General features: G+C 40.6%; 2 protein-coding genes across 2 annotated transcripts; one reads left to right on the forward strand and one right to left on the reverse strand.

Moving 5' to 3' along the window:
* Positions 1-543: 543 nt before the first annotated feature.
* On the forward strand, positions 544-1,720 carry LOC128256145 (uncharacterized). The gene is made up of 2 exons (XM_052986274.1): positions 544-721; positions 1,338-1,720. Exons 1-2 carry the CDS (start codon positions 658-660, stop codon positions 1,460-1,462), a joined length of 189 nt encoding a protein of 62 aa, XP_052842234.1. The 5' UTR covers positions 544-657; the 3' UTR covers positions 1,463-1,720.
* Positions 1,721-6,647: 4,927 nt separating this feature from the next.
* LOC128256138 (homeobox protein orthopedia) lies at positions 6,648-13,364 on the reverse strand. The gene is made up of 5 exons (XM_052986266.1): positions 12,921-13,364; positions 10,726-11,047; positions 10,441-10,570; positions 7,622-7,709; positions 6,648-7,459 (listed from the first exon to the last, which is right to left on the reverse strand). The coding sequence occupies exons 1-5, from the start codon at positions 13,075-13,077 to the stop codon at positions 6,897-6,899; spliced, it is 1,260 nt and encodes a 419-aa protein (XP_052842226.1). The 5' UTR covers positions 13,078-13,364; the 3' UTR covers positions 6,648-6,896.
* Positions 13,365-19,340: the final 5,976 nt, after the last annotated feature.

Below are 19,340 nucleotides of genomic sequence, written 5' to 3' on the forward strand. Positions count from 1 at the left end.
CCGAGGAAATTCGCATTTATTATAATCGCGGGGAAATGTGAAGAGTGCAAAGAAAATTGCTGCCAATTTCCCGCCATAGAACGCGCCCACGAACAGAATCGAAGATGAAATTAATTTTGCGGAGCGCGCAGACGAGTTCTGCTGCTCAAACTTTGCAATTTGCGGCGCGTTTCCGTTTCCGGTGGGCTTAGCGTGAATGGGGCTCCCTTTTGGCAGACAGACCTGACAGACATAGAGGAAGACGCCGAAGCGAAAGGACCTGCTCGGTTGGTAAGGAGAGCTTCAATTGTCATCAATTTCGTTTGATGTGTCACTGTCGCAGCGCGCACAACAATTTTATTTCCATTTTGCTCTCCACTCGCTTTTTTGTTGCCCAAAACGATTAGCAGCCACTTAGAGCAGTTAAGAGCCTCATTGAGTTTATTAAATCAGGCGTAATAATTGGCACACACACACAATGAACTGCGCACCAGGAGAAAAGGGACAACCGGTAGAATAGTAGAATAGACAGCGAGGAATCAAAGTATCGAACGTGGATATCGATTCCCAGGCAGCCAGTTCCTACACTGTCAGATCGCTTTTCCAGTCACACAAACAACACTTTTCGTTTCAATAGGAAAACAAATTGAAAAAGAATAAATTTCAGGCACCTTCAGCATGGCGGACCATGAGGAATATGGTCGTCCGTTGGCAACTATTGCCGATATATTCGACGAGCTGGGTGAGTCTCTATATCAGTAAAATATCATCAAGCTTAAATTTTGTTGGAAATTGTTCTTGTAAATTTAAATGTTTGTTTTTATAAAATAGTCAAATTTTCAGCGAATTTAAGCTTAAAACTGATTACTGATAACTAATTTTGAGGTTTAAGCAACGAGCGATCATTTTTGCAGATCCTTTATTAGTATAAAATCATGTTTTTCGGCCTTGTGTATTTTTCAAATTTTCTATAAAATCGCAGGGTAAAAAAGATCTTAATAGAATTATCGTTTTATCAAATTTTATATTTGTAAAAATTACTCAATACTCATTAATGGTATCTTTTTGACTTAACTATCATATACTTAAACGAATTTTAGAAAGGATATTTTTTGTATGTTAACCACAAACATTTTAAAATAGACCTACCTCTAATAGGAGTAATAATAGTAGTAATAGTAATAACATTATTTAATATCTTTCATTTTTATTAGTTACTCTTAATACTCTATTTGTTTCTGTTTCAGAACGCACTAAAGCGACAAACATTTTAAAATAGACCTCTAATAGTAATATCATTATTTAATTTCTTAAATTTTTATTAATGACTGCTAGTACTATATTTCTTCCTCTTCCAGAACGCACTAATGCGACACGCGTGCCGCAGGTCCTGCAGCAGTTGGAGAAAATCATGGAGCCGGAGGACGAAATGCTGCTGGCTGAAGGCAATTGGCGGGGGAAAAAACCAATTTTTGACGACTAGGCACCAACCAAATTTTCACGTCACAAACCTAACGGGCGACACCTGCCAAGGTGTTGGCCTGGCAATTAATGACTGGCTCAACTTGCCACATTTACATTCACATTCACGTGCTCGAGCTGGGCAAACAAAGCCATCCAGAAGAGCTGAAGGCGTCAACGACAACACGCAAGCCAAGGGCTGGGCTCTAAAGTATACAAACAAATTGTGACAAAGTTGCGGAAATTTAATTAAAATCAAATACAACTTACTGAGCCAAAAGGGGTAGTGAATTGTCAGTCAGGTGTGACCGGATAGTTTCTAACACGCTCGCAACTTCGTCTGAATGTCGCTAGTTTTCCGCGTCGTTTAATAAACAAAATGTAAACAAAGTTTAACAGCAATGACACACATGACTCCCCCTCCTCCGCCCTATTGGCATTGTTGTTGCCATTGCCTTTTTATTAATATAATTTATGAGCCTGTGGTTGTGAGCGGGAAATGCCGGCAAGGTGGAAATGCAAACAGGCCCAATACAACAGCTGCCTAATTTCACAGCGCATACATTTGATTAACTTAATTTAATAGCATTTCTTTTTTCGCCGCTATCCCTGTTTCGAGCTCATTTTGATATATTTGTTTGTTTATTTAATTTATTATTATAGTTATGACTATGCGCTCTGGTTAACAGCTATAAATTTTTTTATACAGTTATCGATCATATTTAATCGCTGCCTTTTCTCGTTTTTCTTACACACATGACATTGAGAATTGGCTTTTTCCTTTTAATCATTACATTAGGAAATAAATAAGTCTGGCCGATCGCTTAAAAGATAAGCCAGAAGCCAATGTAATAAAAAAAAAGAAATAAAACAATTTTTCATAATAAATTATTTTGCAACAGCTTAGTTAATTAAATTGCCAGAAACTAAATAAAAATAAAATATATTAAAATTACTCTTAAGGTACAAATTACGTACTTCACTTTTAATTGTTGCGATTAGAAATAGTCAATATCAATTAAATGATATATCTGTTACAAATGGAAAATTTAGTCCTTAATAAATAAGGTAATGGCAATTAAGTGTTTTATCATAACTTTACCTATGAAGAAGTTTTGTACTTGATATTGCTGCTAAAGTGGGTACCTTTTTTGACAATTTGTTGACATATAACAAATCTATAATCCAGCTGCCCGCCTATATAGTATATAGTACCCAATTCTACCTGAACTGCCCAAGGGCCGCATCAGACAAATGAGGCATGAAACCATTATGGCTAAAATCTGTAAACAAAAACCACGGGGCACTGCTCTTTCTTTAATCACGGCCAAAGGAGACGAGTCGTTTTGCAAGCGTTTGGCAATCGATAAAATTAGGCGCAGCTTAGCCACATTTTGAAGTCAGCAGGCAGGAGTTTCCTTCAGCATATATCCTCACCTTTTTGAGGAGTCTCAGCTGGAAAGGATCTGCTGTCGGCCCGCTTTGAAATACTTAGCAGGAGGGGTAGCAATCGACACAAAAGTATCGAGTTTCGCAGTTGTCGCCAGCATACTTATTTCCAGAGTATCCTGTCGGAAATGTTTTCTTTTGCAATTGCACGTTGCGGTGTGTTGGCAATTTATGTTCTGGCGATCAGCGATCGAGGGACACCCGATACTCCTTCTGTCGGAATGGGTCCTCTCAAGTGGTCACAAATTACAGCAATTACGGAGCGCCCTTCGGTTCCCTTTTGTGGCATCCATAAAATGGCGCTCATTAGGCACGTCTTCCCTTCCACCCACAGAAAGCCAGACAATCTGCGTAATTACTGCGCTGACAACTTTTGATGAATTAAATGCGAAATAAATTTTTAAGTGCGCGTAACGAGCCATGCGGCTGCTGTGCCAAATGAAATGAAAATACGGCGGCAAACAGAGCAGGACGTAAAGGCGATTTTCCACTGCAAGGTGAAATCTTCTCTGAGCGTCTGTTGAGCGGATTTAACTTGTTTAATTACCGCTGTATTCAGTTGACTTCAGTGCGTCATCAACTGTCGCTCATTACGCTGGGATTGAGCACATATTTATATATACAAGGATACATACAGACGTGTCGAAAATGCTGACAGTTTTTCAAGTGCACCGCCCACCGACTCTTATTGCGTCCACTTGCTCCTGTTTTGCGTAACTGTTACCATTTTAATGCGCTCGAGTGTCGAGTGTCGAGAACGAAATTGATTTTCGTTACCCATTGTGTTGGGCATTTTGAAGAGCATTCGGCTCTCATAAAAATTTGTGCCTACACAAGGTGAAATTGCACTGAGCTGAGTGCAAATACGATGGCAAGGCGAGGGAAAGCGGGAAAGTGGGAAAGTTGGAAAGACGACGGCGAGGCCCTCGACACTCAATTTCGTAGAGCCACAAATGCGAAACTCGAAGGGCCACTTGATAAATTTCATATATTTATAGCCCGCAGAGAGTGATGCGCTGCATTTGCACACTGAATGAAATTCCATGAGCACACAAACACACACAAGGACATTTTGGTGGCCCGGCTTACCCCGCCCCCTTTTGGCCACCCACCATTGCAACTTGGCCAAACACTTGCACAAATAAAAGATCTACTTCAACTTATTGAATTTTCGTTGATAGAAACAAGATGAAAGGCGGCTGGGAGCAGACTGAATACTAAATACCCTTTGTGGCATAAAGCGAGCAACATTTGTTTTTGGAACATAATATTATAAATTATTTGTATATCTATGATAAGCAGTCCATAAATTAAAAGAAATGAAATATAGTAATTAATAATAAATATGGAAAAACTATTGTCAAAGCCAAACTTAAATTAATCTCTTTATTTTAAGAAACAAATGTTAGCATTTTTTAATATACTATATATACTATACCAATTACTTATTTATCTTCAGATCACCCAAGAAGAACATTTTTAGTTTCAGAATTTCATACATGATCTCATTTACATGCTGATATTAGCTTACAAGTATATTATATTATATTAATATTTCAAATTCATTTTCTTCTGGAAACTATTTTACTTTATTTTTGTTTTTGTTTAATTTATTTGTTATTTTAACTTAGTACCCTAAAATTTATTTTAATTTCATTGCCTTAATTGAAACCTTTGATGTCTTACAAAAAGTGTTGTACCAACTTAATTACAATAAACCGTTTGATTATATTAGATTCGATTATTTAAACAAATGTAAATTGCATAGCCTATATCCCCACTTGCAAAAAGCGTAGTGCAGCCTGCAGGTCCTTCCATTTTCCGGATGTCTTTTGCTACCTTGTATACAAAGGACGCCCAGAAAAGGCAATTGCATATGAGTTTTATGAGAGCTTCTTTTGACAACGCCGGGCTGGCTGACTGGTCGTGAATGCTCCTCCTTCCCCCGACATATCCTTTTGACTGTGACAAATCCGTTAAGTCGCGCATTTCGCTCATTATTGTTGTGCGCCTGTATTTGTGCAGGGAATTTGGGTCTGACCTCGCCCATCACGAAAAGCGACGAGTGGTAAGTGTAATCAAATTCCAACCCGAATCCGGATCCGAATTCGAATCAGGGAATGAACTCTAGACAGGACTGGCTGAGCAGGAACTTGACGGCGTTTTATTATTAAATTTGAGGCCATCGGGCACACAATGCGATATCCTGCAGCGAGCCCGAGCGCTGTGCGAAATTATTAAAAAGTAATTATGGCACAAATTACGAGATATCAATATAGCATTTAGCTCTGCATGCGGCCCGCTACAAAAGGACTCGTCGTCCTGTTCCCCGTGCAGCCACCACCACTTGAATTCGGTGCAAATCCTTTGGCTCACACATCCCATTGAATTGCATTTCCTCCACGGCTGTCTGGCACAATGCGATAGATTCCTTCTGGCCCATTGTTCGCCACTGCTCGCCAACTTCTTGGGATCCTTCGCAGTCTCTTCACATGTTGTGCAACATTTCCTCCTCTGCTTGGCAAATTTGACATAATATCGAGATTATTGTACGATTTAAACTCTCCGCGCCCATGCCCTTTCAATTGAGTCGGGGTAGGTCGACTATTCTCGATTCCTGGCCCAAGATCGTTTTCATTTGACTCTGCCCAAAGGAAAGGTCGAGTCGAGTTTGTACACAATCAATTGTAACATTTGAGCGATTTATAATGAGACTTTGTAGGGCCATAAGCCCTACTCAAGGTACAAACTTTTTGCGATTATTTTGCAGGGCAGCGGCAATTGGGGAGGATCATGTTGTGGAAAATTAAAAAATTGCTTAGGTTCACGGAAGTTGACCCGGTGATTAACGCTGGCAATGAAGCACAAAATATGGAGGACGATGTATAGAGGTTTTGAAAACCCTCAGTATATGAGGATTAAATATTTTACGATTAATAAAAAATCCTCATATACTCGTGCTTAAATATTTCTAGTTTAGGGAATATGTTATACCCTTGCAGAATGTACATTTTTTACACTATAAATTATATATATTATATTGGATTGGCTTAATAAGACAGAATTACGCTTTTAATTTTGTTAAGATCGGAAAACAAAAAAGTATAGCTGCCAAAAGAAAGATAAAAAAATTGAGAAAAATCTCATCATAGCTTCAATGTTTTTTGAGATGTTTTAAAGAATATTAAACTTTTGCATCCTTTCGGAAATATACATATATAAATGAAAACCTAAATTGTTGCAATATACGTTAATTTTTTTTATTATAAAAAATGTGGGTAGGGAAAAAATGAAATAAACACCATAATCGACTTTAAGATGCTCGAAGCTTAATTATGGTTGGAAGACGTTTTATTTATTGGGATGTGTTCCAAAATATAATTAAAAATGTCAGGGACCGTAGTCATAATGAACGATACTCAAAAAAATTAAAAATATAGTTCTTTTTTAATTTTTATTGATTTTGTTCAAAAATTATGAACAATGCTCACAAAAATCAAAAATAAAATAAAAAAACATTTTTTTTTGTTGATTTTGCTTAAAAACGGAACATAATCTTTTTAAAAATATACATAAATTAAAACAAAAACTGACTACATTTTTGCCCTATGTGATGTCCCCACTGAGCATTAAAACTATGTTAAAAATTCGAAAAATAACTGATTCCTTCATCGTTTTCCTTTTATTCGATAAATCTGTACCACCATTTACCCAGCCGATAAAAGACAACAGTTTTCTTTTCATATCGTTTATTTCTTGACAGTTTTCCTTAGTGGATAGACTACCTTTATCCTTTATGTTCGCTCTATTGCTATTCGCATGAGGCTAGTTACGCCCTAAGATCTTACAGATAGATAATTCTTTAGTTGTTACGACTACGTTAACTTTGGCCATAGACAAAGCTCCATATATCTTACAAAGCGTGGGCTATACCATATAACCATAAATGTATAACTAGATATATCTACATATATATGTACATAACGAATCCAAATATCACGGAGCATTCAGTCCTCGCTTTTGGTGACCACGGAAACGGGAGTAGAGGCATTACTGCTGGCGCCGGCAGCGCTGCTGGGCGATTGGGCGGCCGTCGAGATCAGTCCGCCGGAGATCAAGGTGGTGCCGCCTCCGCATCCTCCGCTTCCGGAGGGGGGCGTGGCATGCGGCGGGGTTGCATGATGAGGCACTAGCTTGGGACTCTCGCGCGGACTGCTGTTGCTGCAGGGCGGGCTCACCTGGCTCATGGCGGACAGTCCGGCGTGCAGCGACAGGTTCTGCGGATATCCGGCCGAGGCCGCTGCCGCCGCTGCAGCCGCCGCTCCCGCTCCGAAGATCCCGTTCAGATTGCTCAGGCCCATGTACTGGGAGAGCAGGGTGTGGAAGTTGGGCAGCTTGTAGTGGGGCGCCATCAAATGCTGGGGCAGCAGGCCGGCGGCGGCGGCTGCAGCGGGATTGAAGTGCTGGTGGAGGGCGAAGTGCGGGGGCCAGAACTCCGACTGCATCGAGCCCGGATGTCCTGGCAGTCCGTGAGGCGGCAGGGGAATGCCCAGCGGAAACTCTGGCAGACCTGAAAGCAACAAGGGCGATAATTCGTTAGTCCAAAATCCTAAATAAGAGGGTGACACAAGCGACATAATTCCTAATTATGTTGCACACGTAATTTGGCAATTTGCGGACAAATCAAATACGTATCGCTGGGAGGGCGTATCGCTGGGGGTGGTTAACTCACCTTGTTCGGGCAGGAGGTAGCCGGCCTTGTCCTGATTCATAAACTTCTCACGTTTGCGCCATTTAGCCCGACGGTTCTGGAACCACACCTGCAAGTGCACGAAAAGAAGGGAATTTAGAGTTGGAGTTATGCGTATGCAAATGCGAATACCCCTGGTGTTTTGGGTATAGTAAGCTAGGGCTGTGTAAAATCTGAATCTAAATCTACAAAGCTGTTAAACCAAATTTTTAAACTGTTTCTTTTATGAGTACTTTATTTTGTATTTAACTGTTTTTAATATAATTTTATTTAAAAAAATTAGGGTTAAAAAACTGGTCGGTTTAATTATTATTCGGTTACAATTTTAAGCTTGTTTAACAAGAGTTTTTAAGTTTTTAACTAAATAAAAGAGTGTTTTTAATACTACACAAGATACCCGTATGGATATTAAGAAAATGGAGTATCATTCAATTTAAACTTGAATAGTTTTAGGCAACTATTGCCCTGCAAAGCATCTTGTAATTGCTTTGACTTTGACCAAAAACCGAACAATTTTCTTATCTATCAATCTGTGAGTTCGAAAGTTGAATCCACATGGACCTTGCACAGCTTCTTCTGCGATATCCAGCCTCGAATGTCTGATCCAAAGGACATGGGTGTAGTGGCAAGGGGTGCAGCAGGAGGGGAGGTCAAATACAATGGCATCCAATCGGAAGTGTTCTGCTCTGATTTGCAACGCTCTCTGTCTGTCTGTCTCACTCTTCAGACAAAAAGGGTGTCTTATGCATTTTTCGACACTTGCTTGGGGTTGAGAATGACCGACCTCCCAATCCACCCACCACCCGCCACCCATCACCCAGATCACAAAATAGGCGTTGACTGCACATACATTTCCGTTTTCGGTGGGGGACAAATTTTCAATCTGAGCTAAGCAGAGGCTCTAGCATTTGATGGGAAAATTAATTGTTTGTAAATTAAAATCACTTGACAACCGACTGTACTCGGTGATGAGTTCGAGACAATAGAGGAGTCTCTGCAATTATAGACACCCTGTATTTAGACGAGGCTCCATCCCCGCCACCCACAATCTGCAACAATGTGTGCAGTTGAGCGAGTAGTAAATTAGCAACGATTTCCTTGCTATAATTGCTGCCAATTATTGTCCTGTGTCCTGTGTGTCTGTGTGTCCTGGGAAAATGCCACCCACCCAACGCACTCCCATCCTCTTTTGATACCCCTTCATATCAGTATGTGTGTGCGATTTTGTGGGCTTTTTAATTGTCAGTTGGCAGCAATTATAATGCGAGCAACTTAAACCACTGTGCCAGAGCAGCCAGGCAGTAAAAGTTGAATTGCGGATATCCGTTCAGCATTTATCACACATGTGCGATCAAAACGAAAGAAGAAACTGTTGCAAAAGATATGCAAGAGGGCAAAAATTATATTTTTCAAAGGGATGTCAACGAATATATAATTTGTTAGAGTCTTAAAACATTTAAGAACATTTGTAAATTTATTTAAGTATTTTGTCAATTAAAAAATAAGGGATGTAAAGTTTTAAAGAACAAAAAGTTCAAAAAACTTTAGAGATGCAATTTTAAAAAAAATATATTTTGTAAATGATTTGAGTAGGTCAAAATATTTTCAAGTAAAAAAGAATTAGCAAAGAGCGTTGTGGTATTCTAGCTTTTAACTTTCAATAGGAATAAAGAAAATAAAACATTTTGCTTTTTTATATTTTTTGCGAATTCCCCATACTCGCACACAAAAATTTGACTTAACCCGGTAGTTAAGCCGCTGGTTACTCCTTTTTTTCGATTGCCCCCACACAACAAGCATGCAAATCCCAAAATAATTGCCCACTCACCAACCCCAAAACAAGCGAGGATTAAGCTGCAGATACTTTGTATCTATCAACTCAGGGCAGGAAAAAAAATACAGCCATGAAAGGCGGGCAGCTCTAAATCTGTTACTATTCAAGTACCCGAAACGCTCTGCATATGCGAATCAATGACCAATTACAGTTAATCTGCTAACAGATACAAATCACAGTGAGTACGCGAGGGATGAGAACGCGGATGCGAATGCGGATGCGGATAAAGACCGTGAAACGGACAATTTGTATGCAGAGTATGCCAGTAATCCCAATGTGAGCCAGCGAGAGTGCTTAGGTCAAGTTGTTTTACATTCTCTTCACTTTTTTGTGCGACTGCCAAGCGATACTTTTCCCATTTCCCTTTTCCCTGTCAACAGCATCGAAATTGAGCGATTCGCTCAATCAAATGTGAAGTGTTTGAAAGCATTTTCAACTGAAATCAAATTGTATGCGATTCGGGGCAAATGGCAGGCGAAGGGACAACACCCTAATTACATGTGTAGTCGGGTGTATTTAGCCGCGTGTGCTGCAGCAGGCAGACAGCCACCCAAAGCCACTTTAATTGTTTACCCAAAAGTAGAGTTAATAAAAATACCAACACCATGTGAGCGCGGCCAATTTAATCATTTGGAAAATCACAATATCTAATGTCCTTGGGCCAACCCCTAAAAAGGGACGCGACAACATCAACATCATCAACCCTCCGACTAGAGATCTAAGCGTGTTTGTATACAAAGTGGGGTTTAAGTGTTCCAAATACCATTTACAAATTGGGTTCGCCGATTGTTTCACGGGCTTATCTAGACATTCAAGTTCCCAGACGCTAAAAGTGGTTTATTCGCTTGTTAGTGGAGTTTCAGTTTTCCGAACGAAGAGTAAAAGCTTGGCTACCAGAGATATATTTCTTTTCGACTAAAACCTAATTCGAAAATAATTGCGCGAATCGAAAACCAATTTGAATTACCTGCACGCGTGCTTCGCTCAAATCCAATCGCATGGCCAGATCCTCCCTTGTGAAAACATCCGGATATTGGGTCTTCTCGAACGCCCGCTCCAGTTGATGCAATTGAAATGTTGTAAATGTTGTGCGAGATCTGTGAAAAATCAAGGCAGGCAAGGGCGGCTCGTTAGATGCTTGTTCTATTATAGACTATGGATAAGAGTTTTCCCCTTTGTTTGTGTGTTTTTTAATAGCCCGACAATGAGTAAATACGATTTGAACTGCTAAGCGGATTGTCGCTGCACTCACCTTCGAACTTTTCGCGGCCTCTCCATATCGCTGAGATCATGGCCATTGTTCAGACTGGAGGACAGCTCGTCGTCGTTATCCACATCCAGGCCGCCGTCCGTGTTCGTTGGGGAATCCTCTCGCTTGGCCTGAGCCTGCAATTGCTGCTGCTGGTGCTGGTGTTGCTGATGTTGCTGCTGCTGCTGCTGCTGCTGATGGTGTTGCTGCTGCTGGTGCTGGTGCGACAGATGATTGCTGCCGTTGCTGTTGCTGCTGTGCAAGTGATGGATGTGATGCGGATGGGCGTGGTGGGGATGCGTAATCAGCACTTCGCTGGGTGTATCTAAAGAGGAATAGGGGGAAAAAGTTAAACAATTTCGAATTGAACTCGAGGAACGGCGAACAGAACAAAAAGTTTCGCGTTTGACTTTGAAAATCGAAAGCCAAGCGGCAGCTGCAGAAATTGAAATTCATTCAATTGTAACTGAAGTAGTTATATCCTGCATTTTAACCCCCTTTTTATTCGCAGTCTCGAAAAAATCAAATCCTTCAAGTGCTCGAAAGCTACGCAAATTGATTTGGCAATCAATAACAAATAAATATAAAGTCAGTAAAAAGTTTTCCCCTTCCAGTCCGAGCATATAAATATCCTTTCACACGGCTCGAAGGCAAATAAGAGATTCGTTGAATACCCAAAACGACGCCTTTCAGAACCAGCGAAAAACGTGTAATCAAACTTTAATGAACCTCAAATTAATCGGATTCACAATGGCACCAGGACACGTCCCCGCTCAGCAGGACGCCCGTTCTGGATCTGTATCCTTATCGTATTTCGTAACATTTGCGCAGCCCGTTGTGGCGAGAAGGTAATTTCCAGCGAGCATCAAATTACGAGGCTCACAGGATGCAGTGTCCTGCGGTGCGCACGCCGCTCGTTGTCGCCAAATTGCAACCTGGGCCAATGGGTGCCGGCCGTGATTCCACAATCCTGCCATCCAGGCAATTTCGGACCAGCTCCCATACCAGCTCGCCATCCCAAGAACTTCAATCTAATTACGGGTCTAATGACGCAATTGCTTTTCTCCCCCTCTCTCTGCGAGATATATCCGGCCAGATATGTTTTGATACACAGTGTTTTTTTTTTTCTTTGCCCGATCCTTGGGCGAACTGCCTCCTGCCGCTCGGCCACGCCCCCAACAAGAGTTGCGACATGCCGAACACCTCCCATTGTCATGATATGTTTTCCGTCTGCTCTGGGTGGAGTTCGAGGTCGGTGTTTGCCGGAAAGTTTCTGCCCGGCCCTAGCTAACTACGATAAAATGTCCTCTACGAGCAATTTGCATATGATATGGAAGTATGTTATATGGTTGGTGGTGTCTAACCCGTCTATCTACTTGTCTGTGCATGCTTGAAAGAATCTTTTTGATGTGGCCAACGGCGAAGGACGAGTTGGAATTTGGAGTATCAATTTGGGGGAGCTCATTGACTTTGCATGAGGCCTAACTTAATTTTTTGCACAGCTGGTACTAAGTTTTACCCTTGTAAGGGTTTTTTCAATCTGTTAATGAAGTGAGTGAAAAGGGCCCCAAATTTTATTTTTTGAAAATCTTTATGAATATCTTCAAATCCCTTAATTGGAAAATTAGTGCACAATTTATTTAAATATTATGAAAATTTTAAAGCGACATATTTTCAGATAGAAACACTTACTACTTTCAACTTAAAACTCCAGAATAAGGATGTGTTTAATAAAAATATAAGAAGTATATTAAGAGACAATTAAAGTCAAATAAACTATGCCGTTTAACACAACTTTCGTTTGGGTGGAAAAAAATCTGAAAATCTGTTTTCTTAATAAACCAAATAAGTTAAACAAACTTAAGATTTCTTGAGCATACACCAATTTAATGTTGTATTAATCCAAAAAAGGATGAACCTAGATGACTTTGAAAATGTTTAACATTTTAACTTGAAAAAAGCAAATCATTTATTTACTTTCCCAGTAGCTTATACTACATTTTTTTAATCGAAATTGATATTTATTCCATAAGGAATTATCTTTAAGCACAGTTCTTGATGATGGCTGAAGTGCTCGGATTTGTCAAGGTACCCTATTTTGGATCGCCGACGGCAATTAGCAACATCCCAATCGCAGAACCCCTTTCTTTCCACATTGCCAAGGTTTTATTTGAAAGTATTGATAAAGTTGAACTCACCACTGCGCTTGATCTGGTGCTGATTTCCCAGGATCTGATCGATGCTATAGACGGCGCGGGGGCGCGAGACGGGGCTTTCCTGAACGGGGGCGGGGCGCATGGCTGGCGGCATGATGGGGTGGTGCTGGTGGTGCTGCGAGGTTGTCGTGGTCATCATATCTCCACCGGGAGAGCTCACAAACTGTACGGACTTGCAATTGCTTTCTGATTCACTTGCTGCGCGTTGGGTTGTTGCGTGGTTCCAGTTTTAGATTGGAAGCTCGTTTGTTATTGTCACAGAAGTATGATGTGCACACACCGAAAATCGGTTAATTAGTTTATCAATTATTGGGTTAGTCGACGATTTGAATTTCACAGCCACTGCGACGAACTAGAATGAACTGAATCGACTGATTTGAGTGCGAGTTGCGCTCGTGACGATCAACAACCACCGACTGAGTGCGATTCCTGCGGTACGTATGTTTAAATACGTCCACGGGCCGTTGGCTGTTTGCAAGTGAAATGGGCGAGGCTCGCTCTCGAATCCCAGTCCTTCGCTTTCGCCCATGTCCTGCCGTCCTTGTCAGCCCTCTCGCTCGCTCTCGCTCTTTTCCTCCAGGGGTAGTTTCCCCCAGTGTCTCAGTATCTCGCAACGCTTATCTGTGTTGGTTTGGCTCGCTCAGAGTGTGTGTGTGAGTTTGTGTTGCAGGTAGCTTTTGTTTAAGGGGTGTTGGCCCTCTCTGATCAAATTCTCTCTCTACGACTTTCCCTTGACACCTTTCTCTTCCATGCCCTCATCTCATTTGGTAGTTGTAACTAACATGGTTTGCTCATTAATTTTATTTATTTCAAAATTGTGCTTGTTAAAAAGTATCTCACCTTCCCTATCTCACCCTCTATATCTATCTCTCTCGCAGCAGCACTACCCTTCCTTTTTCCCGGCTCATCCACAAATCACAAAACAGGTTAAACAGCTCACCGGGTTTCCTACCAGGTACCTGAATCGTGTCGGCCATTTGCCAGGACCTCGTTTATTAGTTCCGCTTCCATTTCGGCATTGGATTTATGGTGCGGATCCACGTGATCGCTCGATTGGCAGGATGGATTGAGAATGAGCCCGAGGTTTCATTGAACAAGCCAAACGATCAATGAATCCATTTACTTAGCAAGGAGTTGTCGCAGGATCGGTCCTTAAGTTCATTGATTAAACTGATCTCATCTTGTCGGATCTCCCCCGTTCTGAATTGGGTTGAAAAGGATCGACCACAGGTACAGTTTGGAACTCATTTGGCAAATGGATATTCAATTCAATGTAATTGAAGGGAATTAATTTGATTCGGGACAGCTTATCTTATCCAAATTGTTGTTGTCCATTGGCATTATTTGTAAGTCAAGTAGTCCCAAACATTTATATAAAACCAGTAATAAATTGATTGCTATATAGTTAGATATATATTTTTTTTGAAATAAATGCAAAGTCTAGGATATTATACGCGCGATTTTATACAACCTTTAGAAAATCTTATGAAAACCAAGAATGAAAAGTTTTATTATTATTTGTGATTGGTCGTAATCCAGAATATGTGCTTGACTTTAAAACAATATATTTTTTTTTTGCAGTAATCAACTAAAAGAAAATCAAAGTTCTACATTTAACTTGTATTTGGGATATGTTGAGTTGACCACTTTTAAAGAATCAAAAATCGGAGATTGCGAATCTTGATTTTTCTTGATAGATAAAGAAAAAAGCGAACTGAGACAAAAAATAAAATTCAAATATATAAACTTAAAGAATCAAAGAAACTTCATCCGGCAATAAATCATCTAACTTCTTTTTTCTAAGAGTGGGCACTCTTTCGTAAATTTGTTAAATTACAAAAAAATAGTTTTAAGTCTAGTTCTCCGACTATAAATAACACAAACTAATATTTGTTTTACATTAAGTTTTGCCACGATTATAGCACAGCGGTTGTTAAACCATCCTCTCCAATCTGGGATTTTCGCTGAGCAGTAGCTTAGACAGGGCTCTTTTCCGCCAAGCTTTGCACTAGAGTCCTGGTCCACCCACAGGTTGCATAACACAAAAGAACGCTAGAAGTGGTTCCCGAAAAAACCATCTAATGCCTCGAGAGCGTGTGGTGAGCCAAAACGCCGCTTACAATGATAACAAAGCGGCTACCGGGATTTATGTTCTCTAATTTGTCGAAACTTACACAATTCCTTTGTGCCCTGAACCCAAACAAAGCCAAAGATCGCGGCACCTTCGGCCGGGAAAATCGGGATAAATGAACACGTAATTTCCGCGAAACTGTGAACAAGTAAGCGGGACAAAGCTGCCGTTGACCGGACTCATTAATGTGCCAGATGTATGACGCCACAGGACACAAGACCCTAAACGCAGGCCAGAAATCCGAACAGAGACCTATATCTGGGATTAGGGTTAGTCTGCCCAGGCGCTTAATCATATTTTCATAGGACGCATTCCATATGCAGATTTCATTCAGAAATCCGATTGCATGTTCGTTTAATTTAGAGCTGGGGAGGGCATCCAAAGACTACCTGCCCAGATCTGCGGCTCCGTAATCTCTGATCTAATGTGGAATTCAGGATGCCGGCCAAGAAGTTTTTGCAGCATCATCAGCGCACTTAGCCGTAATCTTGGCTCATTAGGACCGCTAACCAGCCAAAAAAGGCCGGAGTGGGGGTTGCTAGCACACTAATTGCTATCCTCGATCTCGCCCAGGACATGCCCTTTTTTATCCAAGGGACAGCCGATTTGTACACTTAGTGATAGGCCATACATCAAGATATGCTGTAATATCTATAAATTGTTCTCAAATCCGAAAACAAATGTAATTAATTAACAACGATGACACGGAAAACAAATTTTTTTTTGTGGTTTTGGTATAGTTGACTTAAGTTAAAAGGGTTTACCTCAGTTCAATTTAAAAAAAAATCAACCAAACATATTTTATTAAAAAAAAATTTTTTTAATTATGTAAGTCAATAGAAATGTTTTTAATAAAATTATGAGTTTTATTTTGATATTAAAGCCATTTGAACAGCTTTAATGGGACGAAATAATAGCTCCAATGTTCCTTAACAAGATACCATAATAATTTTATTTTAAAATAACATGTTTTACTAAAATTTATTTATATAAATTTAACTTCAAAAAAATGTTTCTAGAATTGGGACGTTTAATAACATTAATGTTTGATAACTTTTTCTTTTCAGAAATGGGTAATATATCCTAACATATGATAAGATAAGGACCCTTGAATTGTGAATCAATATTTCTACCCTCTTTCCTCTCTAAAGCGCCATTTGTCTTTTCTCTTCAACACTTTCAACTAATTTAGCTGGAGGAGCTATTCTTACTACCCCTCTCCTTGTAACCCAAAGCCATTTAGGCCAAGTGTGAAATGACAAATTGAATCAAAGCCAAACTCAAACTCAAACTCATTGAAGACTGCACTTCATTGTAATTTCTAAATTAGCACATCAATTGAGGCCAGAAATGGGATGATGGCCAAAAGCTGAGAGTTCTTCTAGGAACTCTCGCGAATTTCTCTCTGCCCAAGAGATTCTCTCGGGACATGCGCAGCGCAGCTGAAAGCTCATTGGATGTCCCAGCATTTCACTCACACTCAGGGGACAAAACCCAACGAGGTCATTATCGTGTTACCCCCACCAAAGACCACCCCCTCAACCCACTCCGCCCCCTCGCAGCAGCTGCGTGTAAACACATTGTGGCAATTCTCTCTGGTGCCATGACTGTGTTCACCTTTTAATAAGGTTAACTGCGACGACGACAACAACCCACAAACACCCACTTTCCACAATAGAGTAGGGTGGGGCAAAAGTGGTGGAAAACCCGGAGGGAGAAAGATGCTGTTGGCAACATTTTTCTTAACCATTAAATCTAATATATCAAAGTAATAAAATGAATTTCGCCCGTTGTGTGGGTGCAAAGTAGCGCAGAGGGGTAAGTGGCTGTGTGTGTGCGTTCATTCTTACCCTCCACATAATCCAACTAAAAAGTTTTCGTCTACTTACAGTCTGCCTGCCATTGTCTACCGGATATTCTTCCCATTCCTTGAGGCCACGGCGAAAATGAAAGATAGCCTGGGGGTTACGGATGGGTTGGGTTAGAGGTGAACTGATAGCTTTTCCTATGGCTAGGATATTTAATTTTGAGTTTTAACTTGTTACTGAGGAGGAGGCTTATACCTGCCACTGACAACAGCGCTTTCGTGGAGCGGAATTAACGATTGACTTTTATAATTAGCAGGGGCAGAGGTCGAGATTGGTTGGCAAGGAACTATCCTGCCTAAACCAAATTTATTACCAAATTTGATGCTAAAGTAAAGCTTAGCTAACATAAACCTATCGTGATTTAAATTTATGTATGAGCCTTTTTAAGTATTTTCTATTAAATTCTCTTTTCTTTCTTTATTGAGTAGAGTGCTTGAGGCAAATAAAATTAGAAAATACATTTTTTCCGAAACAGCATTATTACTCAACGAAAATACTTAACATGACATTGAGAAGACTGCCATAAAATGATAAATTTAAACAATAATTTTTTTAATTTCATAAAAATAAATTGTAGTTAAAGGTTGGTTGTTTGGAAATGTTGTAAGCTGCTCAACTCCCTTAATTAGACTTTATAATGAACTAAAATTAAATACAACATTTTTATAGATGTCCTGAACAACTCTTTTATCTTTTCATCAAGGCAGCCAGCAAAGAGCCAACGAGAATCGTTTTCCAAACTCCTCCGGCTGCAGATAGTTTTCAATAGCTTGAGCCCCCAGGCAGCTGCCTGGCAAAATGTAATATGCGGCGGCAAATGAGCAACTGCTGAGGTTGGCTAGCAACCGCAATTCAGGCAACGCACACAGGCACTCGAATGCGGATACTACTGCGCACAGACACACCCACGTAGTGGCTTGAATTATCCAATATCCTTGACTGTTTGTGGACGTAATCAAACAACTGCGAGGGGAGCTGGGCCGAGGTTTGTTTGACATTTAGTTTCATAATCTAATATAGCAGTGGGGGGAGAAATGGATTTGAGAGATTCACTTGAGCAAAGAAGGGGAGGGGCTCAAACCGCATATAAATATGCCCAACCAACTTTTGTATCCCAACATTTTTGCGCACGACATTATTGGCCACGTTTATTAAGTCCCCAGGCCAGAGAAAGGATTCGTGGGCAGTAAATGGCATATTTTCAGGGAAACCGGAAGACTTCCCATCCTTTCCTGGCACACTTTTCCACTTTTCCAGATCCCCGGCTGATAACCCTTAAGTATTCCAAGTAAGCTATTCTATTTGGTCCACATATACCGTGTCGGTGGTAAATTGACACTCATTTCGGGCCAAATTAAAGCACATGTGAAAAGACACGCATGGAAGGGGCACGGGTTCTGTCAAATTTTTGGCCAAGATAAGCGGCTAAAGAACTACGCTGTTCACTTCAAACGACTCGGGGCCGACAAATGTGTTTCCCAATAATTATGCGGCTCGGCTTCTGTTCTGTGCTGCGGTGCAGATTTGGCCACCTCCTTTTCACCTGGAGGAGATGGGCAATCACGTGTGTGTGGCTGGGCCAAAGGAATTCATTGGAAATTACCTGTCACATTGTTGGGCACTTGAATTACATAAAAATTGGTCGCACGAACAATGGCCAAGTGGCTACCGTTTCGGCCAGGACACACAGGAGACACAAAGGATAATGCTCACATATCCACATGAATGTGCGAGGGTGTTTGCCACTATGCAAAACTGTAGCCAAACAAACAAATAGACTGACAAAAGTCTGACAACTGCCAAGTGGCTCTGGATGGGAATCGGGATCTGGATCTGCATCTGAATCTCAATCCGAATCCGAATCTCGGACGACAACAATAAGGCGCTTGATATGTGTACGCATGGGCGTGGCCCGGGGGCGGGGGTCGAGCAAACAACAATTGTAATCACACACCTTTTGTGCCAACGTGTGCCCAAGAAAAACCCTCGAAAACATTTCCTCCGTTCGAGTGTGAAAAAGAAAGAAGTTTTTAGCAGTTTTATGGCTAGATTGGCAAATGAGGAACAATTGAGCCTCGAATGGGCGGAAATGAAAGGCTGATGAAGGCTCATCAGAGCATCTGCATATTGCAACCGCTCCATCACTACTGCACTCAACACGGAGAAAAATAATCAAACATTATCGCTGATATGACCAATAATACATATTGAAATTCGATTATATTTTAAGATTGGCCTGTTTTGAGGTATTGTTATATTAAATTTTTATTCGTTTATTCCAACTAATTTTGGGCGGCTAGTTATGTACAAAAGTTAATGAAAATTTGATATATATATTTTTCAATAGAGCACTTAATATATAAAGTTTTTGAATACATTTTCTACATTCAAGGAACTTATTGC

Source organism: Drosophila gunungcola (assembly GCF_025200985.1).
Source record: "Drosophila gunungcola strain Sukarami chromosome 2R unlocalized genomic scaffold, Dgunungcola_SK_2 000013F, whole genome shotgun sequence".
Classification (NCBI taxonomy): domain Eukaryota; kingdom Metazoa; phylum Arthropoda; class Insecta; order Diptera; family Drosophilidae; genus Drosophila; species Drosophila gunungcola.

Bases quoted from the DNA above. Each gene is read 5' to 3' on its own strand.
- LOC128256145 (XM_052986274.1), top strand. From the start codon at position 658: ATGGCGGACCATGAGGAATATGGTCGTCCGTTGGCAACTATTGCCGAT. The intron at 722-1,337 runs GTGAGTCTCTAT...TTCCTCTTCCAG, and splicing joins CGATATATTCGACGAGCTGG to AACGCACTAATGCGACACGC.
- LOC128256138 (XM_052986266.1), bottom strand. From the start codon at position 13,077: ATGATGACCACGACAACCTCGCAGCACCACCAGCACCACCCCATCATG. The intron at 11,048-12,920 runs GTGAGTTCAACT...ATTCCTCTTTAG, and splicing joins GCACCAGATCAAGCGCAGTG to ATACACCCAGCGAAGTGCTG. The intron at 10,571-10,725 runs GTGAGTGCAGCG...GATTTTTCACAG, and splicing joins AGGCCGCGAAAAGTTCGAAG to ATCTCGCACAACATTTACAA.